Raw genomic sequence first — 25,626 nt, forward strand, 5'->3', positions numbered from 1 at the left:
TGCGTATACCACGTCACGCGGAGGCGGATCGGCTAACAACCTTTTTAGCCAATTAGAAAGTAGTCGAGCACAGCCTACCCACGCTATCTTTGTCCTTTCCCTGAAATTTTGCTCGTTCTTTCATTCTGCATGGAGAGCAGTGACCGGTATATGTCAATTTGTTGATAATTTATTCGAGGTGAGTTTTGCTGAGTACTGCATGATATTAAACCACGTTCATGGAGAGAAATGCTTAGATAGTTTCTTCACCGGTTGTGGTCGACAGCCCACTGTGAAGCGGGCTTGCATGGCATTCACTTTGCAACAATGCACAGCGCTCTCCTAGGTTCTGCAAGTCCTCTATCTACCAAGCTAAGCTAGTGTAGTAGATTGCAAATAATAGACAGCAAACTCTTAAATCCATGTGAATTTAGCTATTCTAGATAGCAGCCTGCAATACAGTCAGTATTGTTCAGTACTGTAAATCAATGCATATACTACACACAAAGTAAACGGCATATTCTTTCACAGTTGTGCAGCATCTTCTGGCACCAGTGCACTCTTTCCCGCACAGCCATCGTGTGTGTGTGTGTGTGTGTGTGAGTGAGAGGGAGATCAACAGTCTTTGAATAACAACCTTTGTTGAAGTATTCAAGTTTCTCATCATCCTGCTATGATAGACGCATGTGGGTATTTCAACTGTCTCTATTGCATTTCTTCAATAGAGAAAGTTGAATATTTGTATATAAGTCACCTATATTTGTATATAGGTGACTTGACAGTAAACATGTTGCTAAATGTAGGATACTTAAGTAGAAAAGGTTGCTGTAATGGGGAAATTTAACTGGAGTTCATATTCAGTTTAGAGGAATCTTCAGCATATTTATATATTTTCCCTCTCTTGAAATACACATTATTTCCAGTGTTCTGTTTGTGAAACTCTAGGTGTGGGATGACGGTCACTAGACTTGATCCTGAATGTTATGTATTATTCTCATCTCTGTTGATAGTGATTTGACACCAGACTGGAGGTCCAAGTACAAGGACAGAGGACACTGAATATTCACTGTTGTATTGTATTGATGACATTGTGTGAACACTGTGATTCTGTTGCAGCTCAGTCACTTCCTTTTTGTTTGTCTTCCTACAAGCCTCTCGGGCTGGTTTTTACAGAACGTTTGGTGCTGTCTGATTAGGATATACAGTGAGGGAAAAAAGTATTTGATCCCCTGCTGATTTTGTACGTTTGCCCACTGACAAAGAAATGATCAGTCTATAATTTTAATGGTAGGTTTATTTGAACAGTGAGAGACAGAATATCAACAAAAAAATCCAGAAAAACGCATGTCAAAAATGTTATGAATTGATTTGCATTTTAATGAGGGAAATAAGTATTTGACCCCTCTGCAAAACATGACTTAGTACTTGGTGGCAAAACCCTTGTTGGCAATCACAGAGGTCAGACGTTTCTTGTAGTTGGCCACCAGGTTTGCACACATCTCAGGAGGGATTTTGTCCCACTCCTCTTTGCAGATCTTCTTCAAGTCATTAAGGTTTCGAGGCTGACGTTTGGCAACTCGAACCTTCAGCTCCCTCCACAGATTTTCTATGGGATTAAGGTCTGGAGACTGGCTAGGCCACTCCAGGACCTTAATGTGCTTCTTCTTGAGCCACTCCTTTGTTGCCTTGGCCGTGTGTTTTTGGTCATTGTCATGCTGGAATACCCATCCACGACCCATTTTCAATACCCTGGCTGAGGGTTTGACGGTACATTTGACGGTACATGGCCCCGTCCATCGTCCCTTTGATGCGGTGAAGTTGTCCTGTCCCTTTAGCAGAAAAACACCCCCAAAGCATAATGTTTCCACCTCCATGTTTGACGGTGGGGATGGTTTCTTGGGGTCATAGGCAGCATTCCTCCTCCTCCAAACACGGCAAGTTGGGTTGATGCCAAAGAACTCCATGTTGGTCTCATCTGACCACAACACGTTCACCCAGTTGTCCTCTGAATCATTCAGATGTTCATTGGCAAACTTCAGACGGGCATGTATATGTGCTTTCTTGAGCAGGGGGACCTTGCGGGCGCTGCAGGATTTCAGTCCTTCACGGCATAGTGTGTTACCAATTGTTTTCTTGATGACTATGGTCCCAGCTGCCTTGAGATCATTGACAAGATCCTCCTGTGTAGTTCTGGGCTGATTCCTCACCGTTCTCATGATCATTGCAACTCCACGAGGTGAGATCTTGCATGGAGCCCCAGGCTGAGGGAGATTGACAGTTCTTTTGTGTTTCTTCCATTTGCGAATAATCACAGAAACTGTTGTCACCTTCTCACCAAGCTGCTTGGCGATGGTCTTGTAGCCCATTCCAGCCTTGTGTAGGTCTACAATCTTGTCCCTGACATCCTTGGAGAGCTCTTTGGTCTTGGCCATGGTGGAGAGTTTGGAATCTGATTGATTGATTGCTTCTGTGGACAGGTATCTTTTATACAGGTAAGAAACTGAGATTAGGAGCACTCCTTTTAAGAGTGTGCTCCTAATCTCCGTTCGTTACCTGTATGAAAGACACCTGGGAGCCAGAAATCTTTTTGATTGAGAAGGGGTCAAATACTTATTTCCCTCATTAAAATGCAAATCAATTTATAACATTTTTGACATGCATTTTTCTGGATATTTTTGTTGTTATTCTGTCTCTCACTGTTCAAATAAACCTACCATTAAAATTATAGACTGATAATTTCTTTGTCAGTGGGCAAACGTACAAAATCAGCAGGGGATCAAATACTTTTTTCCCTCACTGTAAAGGGCCTGTCTCCAAGAGGTTTGCTAGACATTTTCTCTGCTTCTGTGCTGGAGGTGTCTCCCTCTTACAACTTGTAATCAACCAAATATTTTTGGGGGGACTATCTGACAGCTCTTCTCTTTACCTTAAAATTCCTAGACGTATAGAAAAGAAGAAACGGTTCTCTAGATGAGCTCTGAGGTCACTTCAGATTTTGGTATAGCAAGTAACTAAGTAGTAAGTAAACAGCCTATTCTTTCAGTTGTCCAAAGCAAAGAGCCATGGTTCAAGCCAAGACCTGGGTCCTGACACGTCACTTTGAAGGCTTCCCGAAGGACAGCAACTTTGAGCTGAAGCTGGAGCAGCTGCCAGAGCCTAAAGATGGAGGTAATGACTGTGAAGGTCTCATCTGCACTATTACTGAGGTTATCTGGACCTGTACTTGCACTAAATACAAAATTCCTGTACCTGACTAAAGCCAAGTGATGTCACACATTTTAATGTTTTTGTTTTTTTTCTGTTTCAGAGGTGCTTTTGGAGGCACTGTTTCTCAGTGTAGATCCATACATGAGGTAGGAGAAAATTACAAAAGAAAAATGGACAGAGAGGGATTCCCCTAACATTTGCCACCGGACGCTTTTTGTCATCACTCATATAAGGAATATGATCAAATGTAAATAGTCCGGGTGGCCATTTAATTGTTCAGCAGTCTTATGGCTTGGGGGTAGAAGCTGTTAAGGAGCCTTTTGGTCCCAGACTTGGCGCTCTGGTACTGCTTGCCGTGCGGTAGCAGAGAGAACAGTCTATGACTTGGGTGACTGGAGTCTTTGACAATTTTTTGGGCCTTCCTCTGACACCGCCTAGTGATGTACTGGGCTGTACACACTGTAGCGCCTTACGTTCAGATGCCGAGCAGTTGCCATACCAGGTGGTGATGCAACCGGTCAGGATGCTCTCTGGTGCAGCTGTAGAACTTTTTGAGGATCCTGAGAAGGAAAAGGTGTTGTCGTGCCCTCTTCAAAACTGTCTTGGTGATGTGGAAACCAAGGAACTTGAAACTCTCGACCCCGCTCCAATTCAGCCCTGTCGATGTTAATGGGTGTCTGTTCGGCCCTCCTTTTCCTGTAGTCCACGATCAGCTCCTTTGTCTTGCTCACATTGAGGGAGAGGTTGTTGTCTCTGATCTTCTCCCTATAGGCGGTCTCATCGTTGTTGGTGATCAGGCCTACCGCTGTTGTGTCGTCAGCAAACTTAATGATGGTATTGGAGTCGTGGTTGGCTACGCAGTTGGGGGTGAACAGGGGGTACAGGAGGGGACTAAGCGCGCACCCCTGAGGGACCCCAGTGTTGAGGATCAGCGTGGCAGATGTTACTCTTCATATTAGAACATTGAAAGTTCTCTGAACAGTGTTGACTTTTCCATAACATTACTAAATCACATCCTTCAGTAGATAGTACTGAAAAACATTGCATCTGATTGTTCTCCTGCCATCTGTGGTTGTTTCCAGACCGTTCAGCCGAGTGCGTATGAAGGAGGGGGAAGTGATGATCGGAACTCAAGTGGCCAAGTAAGGAAAATAAACAAGTTTGCATCCCAAATGGCACCCTATTCCCTACATAGTGCACTTCTTGTAGGCCCCTGGTCAAAAGCAGTGCACTATGCAGGGATCGAGGTGCCATTTGGGATGCAGGCCAAGTTATCTGCCTTTCATCTCTCTACCATGGGGTGACATGCATGCCTGCTGTTTACTGGAAGAGAAAGTCCTGCACCTGTTATTCATTTCTGAGGCCATAGATTATTCTTCATGACTAAAGTTGTAAGAGGCAAATTGAATGTACTTGGCAGTGTGTTCCGAGGTTCCGTTCCTGCCACAAGTGAGTGGTTCAATGTGTTTTCACTGAGAAAGTTTGTTTGTGAGAGTGAGTCAGTCTGGGAAAATATACAGAACCCAATGACTCTTCCCTGCCCCTTAATGCTTAAAATGATTTCACTAAATTAAATTGCCTAAATTACTGTCTTTATAAAGGAGTATAGATACTTCGGGAAAATCCCAAAGGCTTCCATTGACTCTTCCTACAGCATGTCTTCGATCTAGCCTCCAGATAAAACCATTTAGCAACCACTAAGGGTGGTTCATATAGACCCAGATTAAGCATTCTCTGTAACTAAAAAGCACTTTCAATGCAGACTCTCCATTAAGCGTACTTTACGATCTGTGTCTTCTGACACAGGCTTGTTGTAGACAGACTTTAATTATAATAATCAACCCTCATTAATTCAGTTTGTTTATTTGTGTGTGTTTTTGTAGGGTGATCCAGAGCAACAACCCAGCCTTCCCTGTGGGGTGCCATGTGGTTGGTAGATGCGGCTGGAGGACCCACACTGTGTCTGATGGGACAGGTCTGACATGCCTTCTGTCTGACTGGTCTCAGGATGTCTCCATGTCCCTGGCTCTGGGGGCCATCGGCATGCCAGGGTAAGGAGGAGGGGCTTCCTGAGTGCCAGTGGGTTCTGGGTAAAATATGGGGGGGGGGGTCACTATGGGCTGTACCTCTGGCCACAAAGAGTAGAACATTTATATTTCCGTGCCAGAAGAAACATGCATGTCACGCTCTGGCGTCCTGAGTAAAGAGGGATGCTAACATAACCGTTTATGCTAACAGTGGAGCTAGTGTTGGAGAACTTATAGCACAACTGTTTCATCGTTTTAGCTCACAGAGTAAAGGCAGAACAAAATGTTGACTTCAAGTCTGTCAGGAAAAGCAGCTGTATGTTTTCCTTCTAGGTTGATAAAATAAACATTTGGGCCCCAGGTATCTTCGCAAGCAGGTCACGGTCTCCACTTATGGTCCTGTTCCGCTTTTCCACAGAACTCTTTAAACAGTTTTACTGAATCACAACTCTTTTAATTGGATAATCACAGCTATTTTGAATTTAAAATGTTATTTACAAGCAGTGTTGGGTTCGAGACCGAAACAAATTGTAATTTTGTCAAGTCACCACCATTTATAAGAGTCCAAAATGTCCAGTATTTCTGTGTTCAAATTTCAGAAGAACATATGGATTCTTTAGCCATTCAGAATGGCAAAAAAAATGGATGCCGAGGGCAAATAGAGCCACTCTACAAATTATTACGAACTCAAACAGGCCTATAATAGATAGAAACACTGTTTCAATTTCCCCAATCTCCCTTACTAAAAGTGAGCGCGGAACATTCAAACCATTTCCCCCACTCTTCCCTACCAGGGAATCAAGGAAATTCTGATGAGCGCCACCAAGTTTGAGGATATTTTTTCTACGAAAGTAAAGGACGGTAATGCTACGAGTAAAGTAGGAAGCCCAAGTTTCAATAGGTGATAAGATATTAATGTGTCATACATGGAGTGTAAATATTTGCGGTTGTATACGCTGACAGAATAGAAGCTGATCATTCGAGTTTGTCTCAGCTGGTCTCGGGAAGAAATTATGAGTCCTCATGTCCAAGACTGAGTAAAAATGTTTCCAAGACCGAGATACTCAATATGTGGTCACGAGACTGGCCTCGTGTACTACAACACTGATTACGAGTAATTAAATGTTACACATGACTGAATAGAGGATTGTTTTCAGACGAGGGGGAGAAAGGTAATCAGTGCTTTAGGATGACGAGACAGTTGGTGGTGATACACAGATGTTATGTGTATGATTGCTTGTGTTGATAATGAGTTTGATACTGTTTGTTTTAACGGAAGTAAACTCCATAGACAGCTATCTTACTGTAGCTAGGTGACTATAGTTACATTTCTTATTAAAGAGCTACCCCTCTTTTGCTCTGACTGCAGACTGGTCACCAGTGTGTACGTGCATGGTTTCCAGGAGGTTGGGAATGGGAAAAACAAATTGCAAAATACACATTTCCGTTTGAATGGAAGTTGTTTTCTATTCCATCTTCCCTTGTGCTCTGACTTCAGGTTGACAGCCCTGTACGGTCTGGAGGAGGTGCTGGGACTTCAGGCTGGAGAGACCCTACTGGTGAACGCTGCAGCCGGGGCCGTGGGCTCCATCGTGGGCCAGATAGCTAAGATCAAGGGCTGCAGGGTTGTGGGCTCCTCTGGGTCCGACGGCAAGGTAAAAAGGAAAAAAGGGATTAAGATGAAATACTGGGAGGCACAAATTCTAGTGATCTCTATCTTTACTTATCCTGAAAATTAAAAAGGGGCCAGCACTCAATTTTTTCTTTTTTTTCCAATGTCAAGGTGGCCTTCCTCAAGGAGCTGGGCTTCGATGAGGCCTTCAACTACAAAACAGTCAGCTCACTGGAGGAGGTCCTGAAGACTGCCTCGCCCGACGGATACGATTGCTTCTTTGAAAACGTAGGTTATAAAGTAGTTGAAGTATTTGGTTGTAGTTAAATAAAGTGTAGTAATTCACTCTGGTAGTTGGTAATATTGTTAGATATGGAGGGTTAATATTTAGTAATAAAGTAGTATTTCTCTGGTTTTAATATTGTTAAACATGGATAGAAATTGTCAGTATTGGGTAATAGTTATTTCATCTTAACATATTTAGCTCGACATAATGGACATTTCTTCGTTTTCAAGGTGGGAGGCCCTTTCTCCAGTGTCGCCATTCCTCAGATGAAGGAGTTTGGAAGGATAGCTGTGTGCGGCAGCATCTCAACCTATAATGACACCAATCCACAGACAGGTCTGATCTCTCTCTCATCTTCAAAATCATTCAAAGATGTCAACTCTACATTGCCTAACTCTCATACTGTATTGGTACGTTGATATGCTGTCAGTGTTGCTCATTTTAACATTCCACTAGAGGGCACCATTAGCCAGCATTACACTCAGACTGACCTGTGACCAACTGAATGCATTTCACTCCTGTTTCATTGCATAGTATTTAATCTCGATTAACCCAGAACTAGTCTCACGTAATTGGTCAACTGCTCGATTAAGTTCTGGGTCCAAACATGTTAAGAGAAAGGATCAAGAAATGCTAAAATAAGGAGAGGAACCGGAACGAGACACTTCACCCTCTCAATGTCCCATGTTTGAGAAGATGCTAGCACCAAATAACCAGTAACGAAAAACCCAAACACCGTAACAACTGCTGCTCGTAATCGTATGCATCTCGCTCAGTCACAAAATATTCTACTGTACCAGTTATGTTTACATAGATCTGGCCATGAGAGATTACATAGAAATATATTAATTAACATATTGGAACTCTGTGTTCCATTATAAAGGACCACAATGGAAACAAGTCTTGACTTTTTGTGTATATAATCCTCTGCCGTTTTGGTAGATGTATTTGTGTCTTGGTGTGGCTTCTTTATGTATTTTAAATGGTCAAATCAACAACAACAAATATGCCTATACATCACCTCTCTCTCTTATTTCTGTCTCTATATCGATCTATCTACAGTGCATTTGGAAAGTATTCAGAACCCTTGACTTTTCCCCACATTTTGTTAAGTTACAGCCTTATTCTAAAGGGGATAACATTAAAAAATGTTCCTCAATCTACACACAATACCCCATAATGACAAAGCGAAAACAGGTTTAGACATTAGTGCACATTAATTAAAAATAACAGATACCTTATTTACATATGTATTCAGACCCTTGAAATTGAGATACAGGTATTCCAAGCTTGTAGCGCCATACCCAAGAAGACTCAAGGCTGTAATCGCTGCCAAAGGTGCTTCAACAAAGTACTGAGTAAAGGGTCTGAATACTTATGTAAAAATCATTTCAGTTTTTTTATTACGTTACAGCCTTTTTCCACAACAAAATGTGGGAAAAGTGTAGGGGTCTGAATACTTTCTGAATGCACTGTAATCTTATCTATCAGGCCCATACCCCCACCTGACCATGATCTTCAAGCAGCTAAAGATGGAGGGCTTCATGGTGGGCAGGTGGGAGCATAAGAACCCAGAGTCTCTGAGGAGACTCATGGCTTGGAAGAGAGAGGCAAGTACAGTACTTGGGATAAAAACTAGCCTGGGTATCAGTCTGTGCCATCATTCCATTCCTTGTTCATTGTCATGCACACAGTTTAACATTGACATGGAGTACAAGGAGTGGAATGTTAGTACAAAACAGGTTTGAGATTTCAGGCTAGATAAAACTGTCTAATCATATCATGACAATTCTATGGGTAACCAATTTGGACACCATGTTTTACATATTCTAAATATGTCTGTTAATTAACTGTACACCCTACTTGCAGGTATTCACATTTATAATATGAAATGTTTGTCACAGACTATAGCTGTGTTCAAATACCCATAGTAACATAGTGTATACTACATACTATTAGTTAATTTTAGTACACCGTAAACGGAATAGTATCCTTTAAGTTGAGCGTACTAGCTCTTCGCCGGTCTAGCGGAAGTTGATGCTGTTGCTATGCAACCACTTGCTAGCTAGTTAGCATGACAAATTACTAGATAGACATTTTACGATTTAGGGAATTCAATCTGGAGTGTCAGAGTGCGCTCGTAAATTCAGAGCGTGTTGCTCTCGGAGCGCACACTGGACGCTGGGCCCGAGGAGTAGGGTTGATTTGAGCGTTCTGACCATACAACTGCAGTCAAGCACCCAAGCTAACGTTGGCTAGCTTGCTAGCTACTTCCAGACACAAATGAGTGACCACTCTGACCATTTTACTCGCCCTAACAGAGCTGGTTAGGCAGTTTGTTATCCAGGGCGTTGGTGACTGTTGCTGGCAACAATTTAATTACCCGTTTTTGCCGACGTTAACTGACACCGGCCATATTCAACCGGTTTTGAGCGCTCGTAAATGCATTATTCTGCGCTCTGCTACACTCAGGAGAATGCTCTGAAATCACAGTAGATAGCCGAACTGAATTTACGAAAGCACCCGAATGTCCATTGAGAACACACAACGACTATACCATTTCGCTAAACTAAGAATGACGGGAATAATCAAGCCAATTAACGTTGGGTAGTTAGCCTATAGTTAATATACTGGCAAGTTTAATGTATAAGTAGCTAGCTAACATACCGGTACATACTGTGTGCTGTAATGATATGCTATGTGGTTCGTAAGGACAGCGTAGCTAACAAATTGTCAGCTAACAACGTGTAAGGTAACTTATTTGAAAAGTCATTACTTTATTACATTGCTCAACATTTTAACATTTATCATAATTAGTTAAAGCAATGAAATTGTATCCGCTATCGCTGGATTTCGGCTGCATATTTTCCGCCATTTTCTTAATCTGAAAACGATGTGAAGCCACGCCCATTTCCTGAATTTCACGATGAGCCCTAAAGGAAATAGTGTCCTTTTTTTTTTCATTAACAACAAATCAATACAGAAAGTACATAAGGGAACACAAGTATATATAATGGACAATCGAGCTAGGGGGTACAATATCACATTACAATTACATAAATAGTCAAAAGTGTCCTTTGTGTGTATACTTCATATTTTGGCGAATTTAGTACGACATCCGGGAACTTTTGGCATACTAACTATATCTATACTATGACCAATAAACATACTATATACTCAATTCACGTCACAAATAGTATGGTTTGTGTGGGTAGCATGAGTATTCGAACACAGTTTATATACCTAACGTTACCTACAGTGGGAAGGGAAAAGTATGTGAACCCTTTAGAATTACCTGGATTTCTGCATAAATTGGTCATAACATTTTATCTGATCTTCATTTAAGTCATTCATGTAACTATAGACAAACAGTCTGCTTAAACTAATAACACAAACATTTATAATTGTTTGTCTTTTTTGAACACCGTGTAAACATTCACAGTGCAGTATGACAAAGTATGTGAACCCTTGGATGTAATAACAGGTTCTCTCCTTTGGCAGCAATAACCTCAACCAAACATTTTCTGTAGTTGCGGATCAGACCTGCACAACGGTCAGCGGGAATTTTGGAACATTCCTCTTTTCAGTTCCACAATATTCTTGGGATGTCTGGTGTGAACAGCTCACAGCATCTCAATCGGCTTGAGGTCAGGACTGACTGGGCCACTCCAGAAGGCGTATTTCCTTCTGTTCAAGCCATTCTGTTGTTGATTTAATTCTGTCTTTTGGGTTGTTGTCCTGTTGCGTCACCTAACTTCTGTTGAGCTTCAATTGGCGGACAAAATGTTAAATTTTTCCATCGATGATAGCAAGCTGTCCCAAACCATGACGCTCCCTCCACCATAGTTTAGTTGGGATGAGGTTTTATGTTGGTGTGGTGTCCCTTTTTTTCTCCACACATAGTGTTGTGTGTTCCTTCCAAACAACACAACTTTAGTTTCATCTGTCCACAGAATATTTTGCCAGTAGCGCTGTGGAACATCCAGGTGCTCTTTTGCGAACTTCAAATGTACAGCAATGGCTTCTTCCATGGTGTCCTCCCATGAACACCATTATTGTTTAGTGTTTGATATATTGTAGACTCGTCAACAGAGATGTTAGCATCTACCAGAGATTTCTGTAAGTCTTTAGCTGACACTCTAGGATTCTTCTTAACCTCATTCTGCACTGTGCTCTTGCAGTCATCTTTGCAGGACAGCCACTCCTAGGGAGAGTAGCAACAGTGCTGAAATTTCATTTATAGACAATTTGTCTTACCGTGGACTGACTTTTAGAGATACTTTTGTAACCCTTTCCAGCTTTATGAAAGTCAACAATTCTTAGGTCTTCTGAGATCTCTTTTGTTCGAGGCATGGTTCACATCAGGCAATGCTTCTTGTGAATAGCAAACTCAAATTTTCTGAGTGTTTTTTATGGGGCAGGGCAGCCCTAACCAAAATCTTGTCTCATTGATTCGACTCCAGGTTAGTTGACGCCTGACTCCAATTAGCTTTGAGAAGCCATTAGCCTAGGGGGTTCACATACCTTTCCCAACCTACACTATGAATGTTTAAATTATGTTTTTAGTTTAACCACACTTTTGTTTGTCTATTGTTGTGAGTTAAATGAAGATCAGATCAAATTTATGCATAAATCCAGGTAATTCCAAAGGGTTCACATACTTTTTCTTGCCACTGTATACTTTAGATTATACCCAGCTAGCACATAATGTTCTGAGAACCATATGTTTCTTAAAGCATGGTTGTTATATTGCATACAACCTTCCCATAATGTTTCCTCATGGTTCTATTTAAAACAATCGTCCGAAACCTTAAGAAACAACGTTCTTCTGTGGGAATTTCAGTAGTTCAGCATAACGTTTGACAGGTTTCCTCATGGTTCTATTTAAAGTCGTTCTCAGAACATTAAGAAAACATTAGTAACGTTCAAAGAATGTAGTAAGAATGTTATTTAAAAAAATATATAATAATTCTCTTAAGTTGTGTTCATGTTTGTTGGCCGCGCCCACTAATTGGCCACACCTGATCTTAATGAGCGCTAGTTTCCCTTGAAATAGGGTCTGTTTTAAGACTAAAATGAACAGCTTTGTATGAGTTAAAGAAGTTAAAAGCAGGGTTGGAACAAATTATTTCCCAATTTTATTTGTTCCGACAAGCAAAATAAAGTTCTGAACCGGTTCGAACCCCAGAAAAGTGACTGTATATTGTTTTTTGTGGCATCAGAATTAAAATAAAAACACGTTATACCTTTTTGTAGTTAATAAATCCAATGTGAAATGTGATAACTATAGTATCCTTAACTAGAATTGAAAAGACTTATCAAATCTTCTCTAATTAAAAATGTCTAAATCACTTGTAATGTCAGTAGGCTACTAGACTATGCTTCCGAGGGGAGGGGCAGGTTGTCTACACACACGCACACCAGGGTTTCCATTAGCCGTTAGGCCTAATTGCCAGCTTTTGCAATTTTCACTTTCGTTCTCAGAACGTTTAAAAAACGTTTTGTTTTAACAATCAGGAAACTTATGGCTACTTTCCCAGAATCAATGGGAAACCAAAAACCAAAAACTTCCAAGGAACCAAATGTGCTAGCTGGGTGGTTACTGCTGAATGACCATGTCATAATGTTGTGTTTTCATCCACAGGGGAAACTGCAGTGTCGTGAGCAAGTCACTGAAGGATTTGAGAACATGCCTGCTGCATTTATGGGAATGCTGCAGGGAGAAAACATTGGAAAAGCTATTGTTAAAGTTTGATGTGGCTTCAATGGATACTCTATAACCCATATAATTAGGATTCAATGAGCATTCTATTCTACCCATAGGAAAGCCACAGTGTAACTATGACAATGCATTTTGAAATTATTTGTATTGTAGAACAACCCTATTATACCTGCACATCATAGTCCGTCCTTGACTCAAACATGTTTACTTTGTATGAAGTATTAAAGTCTTTTCAGGCTTTTGTTTCGTAAAGAGGTTGTCTGACTATATATTTTTACTCACATATCAGTTTCAAATGAATTAATAGGGTTTCATAGGCAAGTAAGTAGTAATTTAGTAGTGGTAAGATCTGCATCGCCACACTGTACCACAGATCTAGATTGTTCTGTCTTATTGCAGCCTACAGCTCAAAAAAAAAAAACTCTGCTCCAGTTTTAATTTCGTCAACAAAAAGTGACTAAATATTCGTCAAACATTCTTTTTCAGTGGCAATTGACTATACTATAACTGACTAAATAGACCCAGAAAAACACAGCCTAGTCTGAACCAGGATCTGGGTTTACAGGAGACGTTGAATGACGATTCTACTTTAAGTGGATTTGGCGCATGCGCACTTGGTCAAAAAATATATTTATACTGAACAAAAATATAAACACAACAAGTAAAGTGTTGGCTGCATGTTCCATGAACTGAAATAAAACACCCCAGAAATGTTCCATACACAAAAAGCTTATCTCTCCTTTTCTGCACAAATTTGTTTACATCCATGTTAGTGAGCATTTCTCCTTTGCCAAGATAATCCATCCACTTGACAGGTGTGGCATATCAAGAAGCTGACTAAACAGCATGGTCATAACAACCTCTACGTCAACGTGATCAAGACAAAGGAGATGATTGTGGACTACAGGAAAAGGGGGACCGAGCACGCCCCCATTCTCATCAACGGGCTGTGGTGGAGCAGGTTGAGAGCTTCAAGTTCCTTGGTGTTCACATCACCAACAAACTGTCATGGCCCAAACACACCAAGCCAGTCGTGAAGGGGGCACGACAAAGCCTATTCCCCCTCAGGAGACAAAAGATTTGGCATGGGTCCTCAAAAAGTTATACAGCTACGCCATCGAGAGCATCCTGACTGGTTGCATCACTGCCTGGTATGGCAACTGCTCGGCCTCTGACCGCAAGGCACTACAGAGGGTAGTGCGTACGGCACAGTACATCATCCAGGACCTCTATATCAGGCAGTGTCAAATGAAGGCCATAAAATTGTCAAAGACTCCAGCCACCCTAGTCATAGACTGTTCTCTCTGTTCCCACATGGCAAGTGGTACCGGAGCACCAAGTCTAGGTTCAAAACGCTTCTTAACAGCTTCTACCCCAAAGCAATCAAATGGCTACCCAGACTATTTGCATTGCCCCCCTTTACACTGCTTTTACTCTGTTTATTATCTATGCATAGTCACTTTAACTCTACCTACATGTACATATTACTTAAAATACCTCGACTAACCGGTGCCCACGCATATTAACTCTGTACCGGTACCCCCTGTATATAGCCTCTCTACTGTTATTTTACTGCTGCTCTTTAATTATTTGTAAGTGAAATTTTTTACTTAACACTAGTCTAAAGAAGGCCAGTTTTATTGCTTCTTTAAATCAGTACAACAGTTTTCAGCTGTGTTAACATAATTGCAAAAGGGTTTTCTAATGATCAATTAGCCTTTTAAAATGATAAACTTGGATTAGCTAACACAACATGCCATTGGAACACAGGAGTGATGGTTGCTGATAATGGGCCTCTGTACGCCTATGTAGATATTCAATTTGTAAAAAGTCAGCCGTTTCCAGCTACAATAGTCATTTACGACATTAACAATGTCTACACTGTAGAGTGACCGCTCTAACAATGGAAATGCATGTCCTCAAAGATGGAAGGGAGGCGTCTTTACTCATTATCGTCTCTCACTTTTGTCTCCCATTATCTAGTCACCAAGTCCTGCAGTTAGAACTAGCCCTGCCGTCACTATTTAGACATTGAGACCACATATGCATGTGGGCTGTGACGTTTACCGTGTAACTGACGGTTATGGATGAAGACCATGAAAATAAAATGACCATTAACACCATTTAAATAGGCCTACATTCATTTTCGGATTTATTTTTATTAACTTTATTTTTATGGAGATAAACTTGACCTAATAGCGGGAGTATTTACTAATGATTATAAAGCAATTGTTTTTCTAACTTTGTCTATTAAAATGTTCTACATCTCTTTCCAATTGACCTTTGAAGCTTGACCTTCCTGTCTGGGTTGGCGCCCCCCCTTGGTTTGTGCTGTGGTGGAGATCTTTGTGGGCTATACTCGGCTTTGTCTCAGGATTGTAAGTTGGTGGTTGAAGTTATCCCTCTAGTGGTGCGGGGGCTGTGCTTTGGCAAAGTGGGTGGGGTTATATCCTTCCTGTTTGGCCCTGTCCGGGGGTATCATCGGATGGGGCCACAGTGTCTCCTGACCCCTCCTGTCTCAGCCTCCAGTATTTATGCTGCAGTAGTTTATGTGTCGGGGGGCTAGGGTCAGTTGGTTATATCTGGAGTACTTCTCCTGTCTTATCTAGTGTCCTGTGTGAATTTAAGTATGCTCTCTCTAATTCTCTCCTCTCTTTCTTTCTCTCTCTCGGAGGACCTGAGGCCTAGGACCATACGTCAGGACTACCGGGCATGATGACTCCTTGCTGTCCCCAGTCCACCTGGCCTTGCTGCTATTCCAGTTTCAACTGTTCTGCCTGCGGTTATGGAACCCCTACCTGTCCCAGACCTGCTGTTTTCAACTCTTAATGATCGGCTATGAAAAGCCAACTGACATTTATTCCTGATTATTATTTGACCATGCTTGTCACTTATGAACATTTTGAACATCTTGGCCATGTTCTGTTATAATCTCCACCCGGCACAGCCAGAAGAGGACTGGCCACCCCTCATAGCCTGGTTCCTCTAGGTTTCTTCCTAGGCTTTGGCCTTTCTAGGGAGTTTTTCCTAGCCACCGTGCTTCTACACCTGCATTGCTTGCTGTTTGGGGTTTTAGGCTGGGTTTCTGTACAGCACTTCGAGATATTAGCTGATGTATGAAGGGCTATATAAAATAAACTTGATTTGATTTGACCTGCTAATCCCTAGATGTGCAGGTATGTAGAGCCTATCGGCTATGGAACTTTAGTAAAAACATTATTGTGTGTACTTTCTTTTATACAATGCACGTTTTCATTGCTTCCTAACTTGCTAGCAAATTAAGTAAACCTGATCTGCTTCTCACAAATGTAGGAAAGTTCCCAGCTCACCTTCTCAGTAATTGTTTTCTTCTTCAACACAGTAAGTCAAAGTAAATATTTGTTTTAACATCCATTCAAATTATAATAGTTCCTCACAGTATTTGAAAAACCTTTCCAACACTCGCCCCCTCGATAATCGACGTCACTGATAAAAAGTCTATGGACATGTTACGTGTATTTGTTTCTATTTTAATGATTGGCAATTTCATCTCCATACTATAGCATAGCTGTCCCCTTCATACTTTCCTTGTCAATTCATTATCTTTTAGCCTAATTTCAGAAAGCCTAAGTTAGGTTTTTAAATAAGTTTTAAGCAAAGGATAAATATTTGCTCTTGTATCTGACATGATTGACGGGTGCTGAGAGAGAGATGATCCTTTCCATAGGCCTATATGTCTATTCAGAAAGTTTCCTAAAGTAGCATGTCTGGACTCCATCCCTCTTTAATAAGAAGGAAATGCTCCGGTCATGATTTAATCTTGTAAAAGGCCTGTTTTCAGTAGTTTCGGCTACCTTATGTCTCTCATTACGCTGTCCTCTCTTTGAAGAACACATGTCAATGCCACGGCCATCGAAGGACCGCAGCAGCAGGGTTCGTGACGTTCTCCGAGTAAACCCATCGGACTTTGCTTGAATGGTTTTGTGAGTCGAAATAGGACCTGTATTATAACAAATTATATGCAGAAAAGCCAACAGACAAAGTAGGCATACATTATCTTTATTTTGATTCCATTAATGTTGTCAATACAAAAAATGCGACGTATCCTCTCCAGCCTGGCATTTCTTAATTTGTTGATTCATATTTAAGTAATAACATGAATAATAATAATAATGCAATGCCATGATATTAACGAAGTGTAATGGCTTGCTTCAAATTGGTTTTTATTAAGAAGCATATGCACCCCAACCCCCACAGAGTAAAACGGAGTCTCTTCCCCTCCCTACAGGTTACATGTTACCAACCCCTCAGCCTGAACAATCAGCATCCTCACAAGCTCCATCCCTACCTGATGTGAGCCGGCCTTCCATGCGCTATCGACCTCCTGTGCACTCTGAATCTCTCATGAACTCTCAACCTACTGTGCAATTTCACCAACAACCACAATACTACCAAGAGCCACAAGTCTATTCCAACTAATACCAGCCTCCTCCACCCAGAGATTTATCCTACCCCGTCCTATGCAAGTCCTACACCAAGACAGCCTCGTTACCCAGCGCACGAACCTCGAAACGTCCCCACCTCTCAAAGCCAGAACGTCCTGAACCCAGAGAGACCTCAGGTGAACCCCCCAGTGTGCTGCCCTTCAGCAGTATGGTAGACCCCAACCAGCTTAACCAGTTTCACAAGCCTTCGACGTGCCTACTGCTCACTAACGGTCCGACCAATGGCTAGTCCCAGTAGTGCCAATTCACACCCCACAAGTGGCTCCAGAGAGACCCAGGTATTCATCCCGGATAGAGGAACCTTCCTTCCGCAACTTCATTCACGAAGATCCTGAAGAGTTTGCAACGTTAAGAATGGCCCTCACAAACCTACTGCCAGAGGAGGAAACGGAGAAGTACAAGTAGCACATCCTCTTGGATCACCTGCACTTGGTCTCTGCCTGCCACATGGCCCTGGCTTATGCTAATGACCCCCAGCCATACTCCTCAGCACTGGACCAGAAATATAGCCAACCCCACCATCTAGTCCTGAGAGAGATGGCAATCATTCAGAATCTGCCCAGGTGATTCAAGCAAGAGCTTTCAGTAGCTTTGCCCTTCGAATCCGCTCACTGGTGGGGATGCTCCAGTCATTCCAGCACGGAGAGGGATCTGCTGAGCTGGCCTGCTCCTCCCATGTTTAGCAACTCCTCAGTAAGTTATCAGCAGAACAAGTTGCCAGTTATGCCCATCATGCCCACAGAACCAGGCCAGGTGTCCAGTACAATCTGAGGTACTTCTCCTTGTGGCTGCAATATGAAGCAGAGTGTCAGGCAGTCACTGCCCAGGTTGGTGAGCTCCACCAAGTACCATCTTGGACACAAAGGAAAGGTCGCCAGACATTCTCCAAACCCTCATCTAATACAGCTACAGTCCTGCATGGTTCCAATTCTACCTCCAAATCCTCACCCACCAGATAATCTTCCATACACCCACATATGTCTTCAGAGTGTAACTTGAAGAAACCCTGCACCAAGTGTCACAGAAAGCATCTTGCATGATGTCCACAACAGAAAACCAGACTCTAGAGTCTTCTATGTCAACCCACAAAGCCATTCCCCCAAAGTACTCTTGAAGGTTGTTAAAGTCATCCTGAGTAACAAAGATCAACATCTTGAGACTTATGCCATTCTTGATGATGGCTCAGAACGCATACTGCTACTGTCAGCTGCTACCAAGCACTTAGGGCTCAATGGAGCAGCTGAAGACCTAGTGCTTTGGACAATCCTACAAGAGACAGAGACACTAGCAGGAGCCACAGTCCACTTGCAACAAGAAATTCACCAGCCAGGGTGCATTCACCTCCAACAAGATGGGCCTTGTAGAACAAAGCTACCCAGTAGATATAATGCAGAGACGCCACCATCACCTCAAAGGCCTCCCTCTACGTGCCTTCTCCAGAGTTCAACCTCCTCCTCATTGGATCTGATAACCCCCTCCATCTCATCACTTCCATTGAGCATGTTCACTTAGGTCCACCAGGAGCACCAGCAGCCTTAAAGAGTAGACTTGGATGGACACTCCAAGGCCCTACCCATCTCCTAGACCAGTCCACTCTGCAGCAGTGCCTGCTCACAACATTTCTTACTCCCAAATCTAACTTACTCTACAACACAGAGAAACTACGGCAAGTTGATGTGCTCCCTTTCCAGGATGAGAAGTTAGATACAGATACAAGATACAGAAGCCATGTCTTTACTAGACTCCATTAATGGGATTGACCACTACTCAACACCCCTCCTTCACACTAATATGGCACCCAAAATCCATGCCACCAAGGTAGCAGTCATACCTATCCTCCGACGTACAGAGAGGCAATTAGAGTGCAAACCTGAGTTGGCTACCATCTACAACCAAAAGGTAATTTAGTTGGTCAATGCTGGCTACATTGCCATCTCAACACAGATCAGGTTAGATGGACCCCAACAAAGAATTCTGGTAAATCCCGCATTCTCATGATGTTCAATTACTCCTTCCTGTACCAGGGAGAATCCTAGAATGAACATCTCCTCCCTGGACCCACCCTGGGACCATCCTTGCGCAATGTGCTCCTCTGATTCCACCAGAACAGCGTCGCCATCAGTGGAGACATCGAGTCCATGTTTCACCAGGTACGACTGCCTCCCAAAGACCGCTCTCTCCTGAGATTCCTGTGGAGGGGAATGAGAAAGGAAAACCCCCAGATGTATATGAGTGGCAAGTCTTACCCTTTGGCACTACCTGCAGTCCATGTTGTGCCACATATGCATTGCAGAAACGTGCTGGACAACTGAGAGAAGAGACATCCATAACTCAGCACTGCACTCATATGTCTACAAAGCCTTCCCACCATCCAGGAGTCCAAACAACTACTGGTCAGAATGCGACAACTGCTAGCTTCAAGGGGCTCTGAAATACAGCAGTGGGCCAGCAACCGTTCATCTGGAGTTGACCAGCTACCTCCTGAAGCGCGATCTGAAAGCGCTAAACTCTGGTTGTCATGACCGAACAAAACCAAGACAGGGTACCCTGGGCCTGAGTTGGCACCGTCCATCAGATAGATTGGGCTACAAGCACTGACCAGTTGAGTACAAGAGCCTTACCCTGATAATTGTGTGGTGAAATCCTGCACGGAGCCTTCACCGTGCTGCCACTTTAAGAGCACACCAGCTGTCAGGTAGGAGGAAGTAAATATGCTGCAAGCCGGAAGTTCACAGCAAACACCATAGCCCTCTCTAGTGCATTACACTGGAGCTGACTTTCTGTTCAGTGCAGATGGGATCTGTAAATGCACTGGTTTTGACATTTGTGTTAAAGGGGGTGTGGGTTTGAGTATATTGCTTGTTATTATATTTTTGGAACTGTGTGGATTTATTTATTTTGTATTGGCCAATGAGACTTTGGGTACAATTTTAAAGTCCTTTTTTGTTTTGAACTACACACTCACACATGAATGTACCTAACTCCCTTTTCACTCTATGTAAGGAATACAGATATTTGCAAATCTAATAACTGGGTTTGTTATTGTCTGTTGCCTCTATGAAATTGCCTCTGAGTTGATCTATTTATTATTAGTGTATGGGGCATTATTGGTTGGGATACCCCTGTGCTGTGACTTGTGGTTATATGGTGTGTCTTATCCTTTCCACTAACTATCTAGCAAACAGGCTACATTCTAGGCAGTCTCCTCTGCTGATGTGTGTGACTGGTAGCGGTATCCCTATCCTTCTCTTTTCATATCGGAGTAGTTAATACCTGCCTGGCACCCGAACTAAAATCTTTACCCTTCTCTAACAATACCGCTACAAATGTGTACAAAGTCTTGGCAAGTCAGTACGACCCACTGCGTTTCATATCAACCTTCACCGCCCAAGGTAAAGTCCTGCTACAGCGACTGTGGATGAATAAAAGAGTGGGATGACCCAATCCCCCACAGAGTCACTATCAATCAGGCCTGGACTGAGTGGGAATGTGTTTTCCCCGACTCAAGATCCAGATGCTATAGCCCCAGTGTACATCCCATAGAGTCACTTTCCAAAGAGTTGCATGTGTTCTATGATTCTTCAGAGCATGCTTATGGGTCAGTGGCATTTCTCAGGATAGAAACCCAGCAGGCACAAGTCCATGTCTCCTACTGCCATGGCTCACTCAAGAGTAGCTCCTAAACATCCTCTCTCCATTCCCCACCTTGAACTGCACTTACAGGTGACCAGCTAGCCAAGCTGTTACAGACAGAGATCACCTTACCTATGGACAGGACAGTTCTGTGGTCAGACTCCACTAGTGTTGACTTGGTTGCACTCAGAATTCAGTCGATACAAAGTCTTTGTTGTTGCCGACCCTGTAACTGAAATCCTGGACCACACGTCACCCAGGACTGGAGGTATGTTGACACACAGAACACCACAGCAGATGACATCACCCGAGGAGAGTCTGGCTAAATTGTTTGCTCTTCACATGTGGAATCATGGCCCTCCCTTCCTTCACCTATCCCCCCCATAGCGCCACAGGAAAACCTATCAGAGTTGAGGAAACCACTTACCCAAGCCCCCCAGGAAGCTGTGCTTCCTCTGCCAGATGCAAGTCACTTCAGTACCTGGAAGGAACTGATTGGACCAGTAAGTGGCTTCATCAACCAAACTCACTCTCAAAACCCTGGTTCTCCAGCTACTGACCATTTAATGTGAGATCCTGCTTCTCCAGCACTCCCAGAGAACTTCCATCCCAGAAGACCTCCATTCGCTGTTAAGTAGTAAGTAAAGTGGCCCCCTTGAAAAGCCACCTCCAAAACCTTTCTCCTGAATTGGACAAGTCTACAGGTCTCCTTTGAGTTGGGGGCAGGCTCCGGAGAGCTGAGACTCTTAAACCAGACTTGGTGCACCCAGTAGTGCTGGATCCGAATAACCCAATCGCTTGGCTCCTCATCAATCACTATGATGACAAGCTTCTCCATCCTGGTGTTTGCTAACATCCGCCACCATTTCTGGGTTCTGAAGGGACGTCAAGCTGTGCGTCAACACCATCATTCCTGCCTCAAGTGCAGGGAATGGAAAGCCGAGCCCCATGTCCTCAAAATGTCGGACCTACATTCTTCCCATCTCCTCCTACACCAGCCATGAAGGATGAAGATGGAAATGGCTATTCTTAGAGGGAAATATTTTTCCATATTTCGGGCAGCTGTGGTCGAATTGCCACTAACCTGAGACTATCACCAACCACCATCCCCTGTCAAACCCCCTCCAGCAGAGGCTGGACTCCAGCTCTTTCACCACCTTTAAATACCCACACCTGTCAATAATCAGTGTGGCAGACCTTACCATTTCAGTTTGTGTTTTGTTACAAGACACCTTTGTGTATTTTGGAAGCATTTATGACAAAGTTTGTTCTTATTTCTTAAGTTTATACTATAATTTGAGAACATTCACTGTATTGTTTGATCAATAATTTCCTTTACTCATGTTCGCCTGTGTTTGTTCACCAACTTTTTAATGTTATTGAGATTCATGAGCATTTGTTAATCTATATTTGGTTAGTAGAAAATCACAACCATGTATGCTTTTGTTTCTTAGTTAACCATCCCATCATCTTCAACCTTTCATCATCTTCAACAATTCAACTGAAATTCAACTTTTTGACCAGACAGCGTCAGATGGGCTACACATACAGACGCGCTGTTTCACTAACTCTGATTCTTTTTCTGATGAGATACATTCAGCCTTGCGAATTGAAGGAAAATTATGGAACACAGAGACGAAAGATAAAATAAATAAATAAATCCTTGTTCAATTTCTTTGGGGAAGCCTGGCTTCCCTTGGCATCCATGAATGCATGCCACAGCAGTTCTACATTCTCCACCAGAAGCCCAGGCTTTTGGCATAGCTGGAAAAGCTCTAATTTCTGGACTACAGCATTGTAAGATTGTGCCCTCCATGGCACTTGGTTGGTAGGTTACACTATATTTAGATACTTCAAACACTGCCTGAGACACCTTTTGACACTTGTCTCTGCACTCAAATGCTGAAACACTATTAGATGGTGTTCTTTGTTCGAATGTACTGTATATGCATGAAATGTACATTATTGAAAACATGTCTCACACTTAAGTCATATTTAGTAGAATAATGAATGGATCGATAAGATTTTGGCACTGTCAACTTTTAGAAGGTTAGTAGGAAAGTTAATCATGTAAACCACCTAAATATACTCAGTCAGGTGAGTGGATGGTAGACTTCTTTACGCACTTCAAACTAGCAATAGGGGTTACCTTGAATGAATGAATCTTGATCTGTAGAGTTGACTGTAGCAATCCTTTGTATCTTGTTTGGAGTTCCTTGTGTTTTCTTACCTTTGTTTGATTGTGGTAAGAACCATGAGCTCTCCCACCATCCACGCACACACCATATGTTCAAACACCTGTGTTTATCACAGTTGGTTGGTGGCACCTTAATTGGGGAGAACGGGCTTGTGGTAATGACTGGAGCGGAGTCAGTGGAATGGTATCAAATACATCAAACACATGGTTTCCAGGTGTTTGCCATTCCATTTGCTCTGTTCCGGCCAGTATTATGAGCTGTTCTCCCCTCAGCAGCCTCCACTGGTGTTTATAGATCCCCTGATGTGTGTTTACCGCCACCATTTATCTGCACCTAGTGGTCTGGAGTGTAATTGGCCAAATATTACCATAATATAAGATAAACCCAAATTGACTCCAACACACTGAACATTTAGTATTTGAAACTCAAACATTCATTTCCCAACTGCTTTTTCTAGAATCCTAAAGGGTCTTTATCATTCTCCATACCTTATATTCCTATGCACGCCCACCATGGTATTTAGTAGATGGTATTTGAAAACTAATAACTAACTCTGGTTCATATTGCAGAGTACATTGTACAACTGTTAAGATCGTATTGCAAGGTATCCTATATGTGTAGGCTATGCCATATGTATTGGCTAATATGCATATGCAGCTTTCGTTTTTAAACCTCCATTTTAGCATACGACACAGTTATCAACATGCTTTTATTTGGGTTCTATGCAAAGTATATAATTGAATGTTTCTTTAAGCCTGCAGCTAGTTACTTGAAATTAGACAATCATGCCAAAACATGATTACATTTTTTTTATTCACTGACAGAGATAGCTAGCTAATAAAACGCAACTTGACATTGAAACAGTAGCTGGCTAGGCTAGTCAAACTAACATTGGCCTCACTTTCAATAAATTGGCTAAATGGCTAACGGAGTCCCTCTTCGTACGATCAAGGCAATTCGTATTGCATGCTGCATATTTTAAGTGCACTCGGTCCCATATCGGTTTTCCAGTCACTATTATTTGAGTCACAAGCAAGTTCTAAGTCTCAAGTCGAGTCCCAAGTAGAATGGGTCGAGTCTCCAGTAGAATGGGTCGAGTCTCCAGTAGAATGGGTCGAGTCTCCAGTAGAATGGGTCGAGTCTCCAGTAGAATGGGTCGAGTCTCCAGTAGAATGGGTCGAGTCTCCAGTAGAATGGGTCGAGTCTCCAGTAGAAAGGGTCGAGTCTCCAGTCACGTCCAAGTCTTGCATTCTAAGAGCAAGTTAAGTCAGGCCACAAGTTAAGTCAAGTATAAAAAATCGATACAGGCAATGACTTGTTAAACTACAAATCTTTGTCTATTTATTGAGGCTACCAGATATACCTTTTTCATTATTTTGTCTACAACACATTTTGGTTATGTAATTAATTTTAACAAATTCCAAATGCAAGTTTCATAAGTCGGCCTAAATGATACATTTCAAGCAATTTTGACTTACCAAAAGACCAGCAGTCCTATGCTAGTATTGTTGCTTTATGCCCCATTGCTGGTGAGCTTGCAAAGTAAAATGTTCATATTCTTGATCAACATTTCAAAAAAAAATTGGGAGCTGCATATTCATTTATGGCAATCCTCATTTTCAGTTTGCGCTGAACCCGATCCAAAAGCTGTACAGCAAATCAACTGTTTAAGAATAGATAAGGCATGTGGTAATGAGGTATCAGGGTTGGAGATAAACAAAAGGAGGTCGTCAGCATATAGCGAGACTTTCTGATCTAAGCATCATTAGCATCATTAGTGCGCAGTGCGACGGCGAGGGGCTCGATTACCAAAAAAAACAACCCTGTCTGGATCCACAGTGCAAGGGAACATAGTCAGAGGACAAGTTATTAGTCCGTACTGAAGCTATGGGAGAGAAATAAATCCTCTTTATCCAAGCAATGAATTTGGGACCAAAGCCAAATCTATAAAGGGCAGCTGTTAGGTAGTCCCACTCAACGCGGTCAAAAGCTTTTTCCGCATCGAGCGCGACCACCACATCTGGGTCCCCCGACGCTGGGGAGTACAGTATATTCATAAGGCGTCTAATATTGAAAAACAAATGCCTATTTCTCACAAAGCCAGTCTGGTCAGATTGTATTACTTGGTGCAGCGAGCCTTCCATACGGATGGCTAAAAGCTTGGCTAGGATTTTGTAGTCGCAGTTTAAAAGTGAGATTGGGTGATAAGATCCACATTCCAGGGGGTCTTTGTTTTTCTTTAATAGTAATGAAATTGAAGCCTGATAAAGACTAGGCAGTAGCTTTGACGTATTAAGGTACTCTGCAAATAATCAAGACAGGAATGGGCAAAGCAGACCGGAAAACGTTTTCATTGCAGATACTGCAGTTGCAATCTCCATGTGTAAATTCTTCTTCTAAACCGTCATGGGAGTCTGTATCAATTGAAGGCATATTCAGACGAATCAATCAACAAAGGGTCTTGAGGAGATTCAGAGG

General features: G+C 42.4%; 2 protein-coding genes across 3 annotated transcripts in view; one reads left to right on the top strand and one right to left on the bottom strand.

Moving 5' to 3' along the window:
- haus3 (HAUS augmin-like complex, subunit 3) overlaps positions 1-23,212 on the bottom strand; it is a 30,599-nt gene extending 7,387 nt beyond the window's left edge. The window contains exon 1 of the mRNA XM_071333551.1: positions 23,100-23,212. The gene's annotated coding sequence lies outside the window, so the exon portion shown is untranslated. The remainder of the gene's footprint in view (positions 1-23,099) is intronic.
- LOC139534416 (prostaglandin reductase 1-like) lies at positions 41-13,085 on the top strand. Of its 2 annotated transcripts, none has more exons than XM_071333553.1 (10): positions 41-178; positions 3,023-3,147; positions 3,287-3,332; positions 4,269-4,328; positions 5,070-5,237; positions 6,712-6,868; positions 6,997-7,113; positions 7,342-7,447; positions 8,603-8,721; positions 12,756-13,085. In XM_071333553.1, exons 2-10 carry the CDS (start codon positions 3,042-3,044, stop codon positions 12,864-12,866), a joined length of 990 nt encoding a protein of 329 aa, XP_071189654.1. In that variant the 5' UTR covers positions 41-178; positions 3,023-3,041; the 3' UTR covers positions 12,867-13,085. The 2 variants fall into 2 exon arrangements, with proteins under 2 accessions (XP_071189654.1, XP_071189655.1); XM_071333554.1 differs by having other exon boundaries at positions 114-178; positions 3,010-3,147.
- Positions 23,213-25,626: the final 2,414 nt, after the last annotated feature.

The sequence above is a fragment of the Salvelinus alpinus genome, chromosome 11 (assembly GCF_045679555.1).
Source record: "Salvelinus alpinus chromosome 11, SLU_Salpinus.1, whole genome shotgun sequence".
Lineage (NCBI taxonomy): Eukaryota > Metazoa > Chordata > Actinopteri > Salmoniformes > Salmonidae > Salvelinus > Salvelinus alpinus.

Coding starts and splice junctions, on each gene's coding strand:
- LOC139534416 (XM_071333553.1), top strand. CDS start 3,042: ATGGTTCAAGCCAAGACCTGGGTCCTGACACGTCACTTTGAAGGCTTC. Junction 5,238..6,711: donor GGGGCCATCGGCATGCCAGG/GTAAGGAGGAGG, acceptor CTCTGACTTCAG/GTTGACAGCCCTGTACGGTC. Junction 8,722..12,755: donor TCATGGCTTGGAAGAGAGAG/GCAAGTACAGTA, acceptor TTTCATCCACAG/GGGAAACTGCAGTGTCGTGA.